Consider the following 2,518-nt stretch of genomic DNA (forward strand, 5'->3'; position numbering starts at 1 on the left):
CCCGGCCACTGTTGCCGTCGGCATGGCGCCCTCAGAGACGGCCTCACACGTACGACTCGCCTCGCCCTCCCTTCCCGCCACGTGCCCGTCTCCCTTCTCTCCTCCTCCTCTCACCTGACGACCTGGCCCTTCTTCTTCCTCTGATCGATCCTCTCTATAAAATGCAGCTCCGGTGCACCCGCCGGTCTCACCTGGAACAGAGACACCCAGGCATCAGGCCGGCCGCCGTCACGCGGAAGAACTGAGTGAACGAGCCATCGCGTCTTGCTGCAGCTGGAGCTAGAAGGGGTGTTTGCGTGCGATGGGGAGGCAGCCGTGCTGCGACAAGGTGGGACTGAAGAAGGGGCCGTGGACGGCGGAGGAGGACCAGAAGCTCGTCGGTTTCCTCCTCACCCACGGCCACTGCTGCTGGCGGGTCGTCCCCAAGCTCGCAGGTGAGGAGCTGCTTGTTGCTGGCCATTGATGCCCATACGCGAATGCATGTGAGGGGTGCAAGACGGAATCTTGACGGTGCCATGCGTGGTGGTGCTCTTGTAGGGTTGCTGAGGTGCGGGAAGAGCTGCAGGCTGAGGTGGACCAACTACCTGAGGCCCGACCTCAAGAGGGGCCTCCTCTCCGACGACGAGGAGCGGCTCGTCATCGAGCTGCACAAGCAGCTCGGCAACAGGTGTGTGGCATGCTGTGTGTGTGTGAGCGCACGTTCATGGGCGTCGTCTCCGTCGTGGTCGCATGAATTAATGCTGTGATGGCGCAGGTGGTCCAAGATCGCGGCGCGGCTCCCCGGGAGGACGGACAACGAGATCAAGAACCACTGGAACACGCACATCAAGAAGAAGCTCCGCAAGATAGGCATCGACCCAGTCACCCACCAGGTGTTGGAGCCGCCTCGTCCTCCGCCGTGCGAGCAGGACGCCACGCCACCGCCACCGGAGCCCCCGGAGCAGCAAGGGCCGCCGCCGCCTCAAGAGCAGCAGGGCGGCGATATAATGCGGGAGGCCGATGGGAATGAGGAGGAGGAGGAGCCTTCGCCGTTGATCGAGCTGCACGAGATGACAGCGCCGCCGCCGCCTCCGGCGTTGGCGGCGGCCGAGGGTGCCACAAGCACCTGCTCTGTTTCCCCTGCTTCGGTGCTCTCCCCGTCCTGCTCCTCCTCGGCGGTGTCAGGCGTGGACGTGACGGAGTGGCCGGAGCCCATGTACCTGTTCGGCATGGACGGCATCATGGACGTCGGCTGGGACGGCCTCATCTCCGACGCCGGCGTCGACGTCGACCCGTTCGCCCATTACTACCATGACGCCGGCTTCGACGATCAAGACGTCTGGATCATCTGACGCGATCCCAGCAATGTACATAGACGAATTCTCTTCGTCTCCTCCTCCTCGCGCCAATTCCTAGCTAGCTTAGTAGCTCAGCTTTCCATGTGTTTTTCCCTCCCCCAAACTTTTCTTGGAGAGAATGCATGCAAGGCCATGGTTGTTGCACCGAATGTTGACAGAAAAACAAAAACGGGTGCGACGAGCGCGACCCCCGTGCTGTGCTCCATCCCAGCAGCATGCAAAGGCGCGATGCGTTTTCTTGCTTGCAGCTAGCTCGGCTCGGGCGCGGCGGAGCGGACGCGGACGCGGACGCGGCAGCGGTCAGCGGTGGCGCCGCGCGCGTGTGGCGTGCGCGTGGCGCGCCGCGGCGTGTCGGTATCCGGGGGGGTTTTTCGCCTCTCCGCGTGCGGGGTGCGGCGGTGCACAGAGCGAGAGGCCTTTGGCGTGGGTTGTCATGACGCGCGCGTGGGCGTGGGCGTGGGCGACGGACGGGGTGTCGCGTCGCCGCCGCGCCGCTTGCCTGCCTTGACCCTATTCAGGCCTTGTTTAGTTCATACATTTTTTTTTTCATAAACATCACATCAAATTTTTAGACATCTAAATAAAGCATTAAACATAGATAAACCAAAAAACTAATTACACAGTTACGAAAGAAATATTGAGACGGATTTTTAAGTCTAATTAGTTCATGATTATCCATAAGTGCTACATTAACCAACATGTGCTAATGACGGATTAATTAAGCTCAAAATTCGTCTCGCGGTTTCCAGGCTAGCCGTAAAATTTGTTTTTTCATTCGTGTCTAAAAACTCCTTCCGATATTCGATCAAATATTTAATGTGACATTTCTCCTCAAAAGATTCGTGTCGCGGTTTCTAGGCTAGCTGTAAAATTCGTTTTTTCATTCGTGTCTAAAAACTCCTTTCGATATTCGATCAAATATTTAACGTGACACTTCTTCTAAAAATTTTCTTAATCTAAACACCCCTAGTTGCAGTTGGCAAGCAGGTCAGTCCTGCCAAGGCCGTGATTTTTATGCGTGTTTTTCTTTTCTTACTTTTCCTTTTTCACGAGACAGTAATTTACAGACTCAATGTACACTGTTCTCTCTTTGACTTGTTGGGAGTGGATTTTAAACTCTTAAAGAAGACGTACTCTCGTCTATTACATGCTATCTAAATAGTTATGAAAAAATTTTAAAA

General features: G+C 56.1%; 1 protein-coding gene across 1 annotated transcript; it reads left to right on the top strand.

Annotated features, from left to right (window-relative positions):
- Window positions 1-211: 211 nt before the first annotated feature.
- On the top strand, window positions 212-1,478 carry LOC102713279 (transcription factor MYB20-like). Its single transcript, XM_006655919.3, has 3 exons — window positions 212-434; window positions 538-667; window positions 755-1,478. Exons 1-3 carry the CDS (start codon window positions 302-304, stop codon window positions 1,329-1,331), a joined length of 840 nt encoding a protein of 279 aa, XP_006655982.2. The 5' UTR covers window positions 212-301; the 3' UTR covers window positions 1,332-1,478.
- The last annotated feature ends 1,040 nt before the right edge of the window (window positions 1,479-2,518 follow it).

The sequence above is a fragment of the Oryza brachyantha genome, chromosome 6, assembly GCF_000231095.2.
Source record: "Oryza brachyantha chromosome 6, ObraRS2, whole genome shotgun sequence".
NCBI lineage: Eukaryota > Viridiplantae > Streptophyta > Magnoliopsida > Poales > Poaceae > Oryza > Oryza brachyantha.

Bases quoted from the DNA above. Each gene is read 5' to 3' on its own strand.
- LOC102713279 (XM_006655919.3), top strand. From the start codon at position 302: ATGGGGAGGCAGCCGTGCTGCGACAAGGTGGGACTGAAGAAGGGGCCG. The intron at 435-537 runs GTGAGGAGCTGC...GTGCTCTTGTAG, and splicing joins GGTCGTCCCCAAGCTCGCAG to GGTTGCTGAGGTGCGGGAAG. The intron at 668-754 runs GTGTGTGGCATG...GTGATGGCGCAG, and splicing joins CACAAGCAGCTCGGCAACAG to GTGGTCCAAGATCGCGGCGC.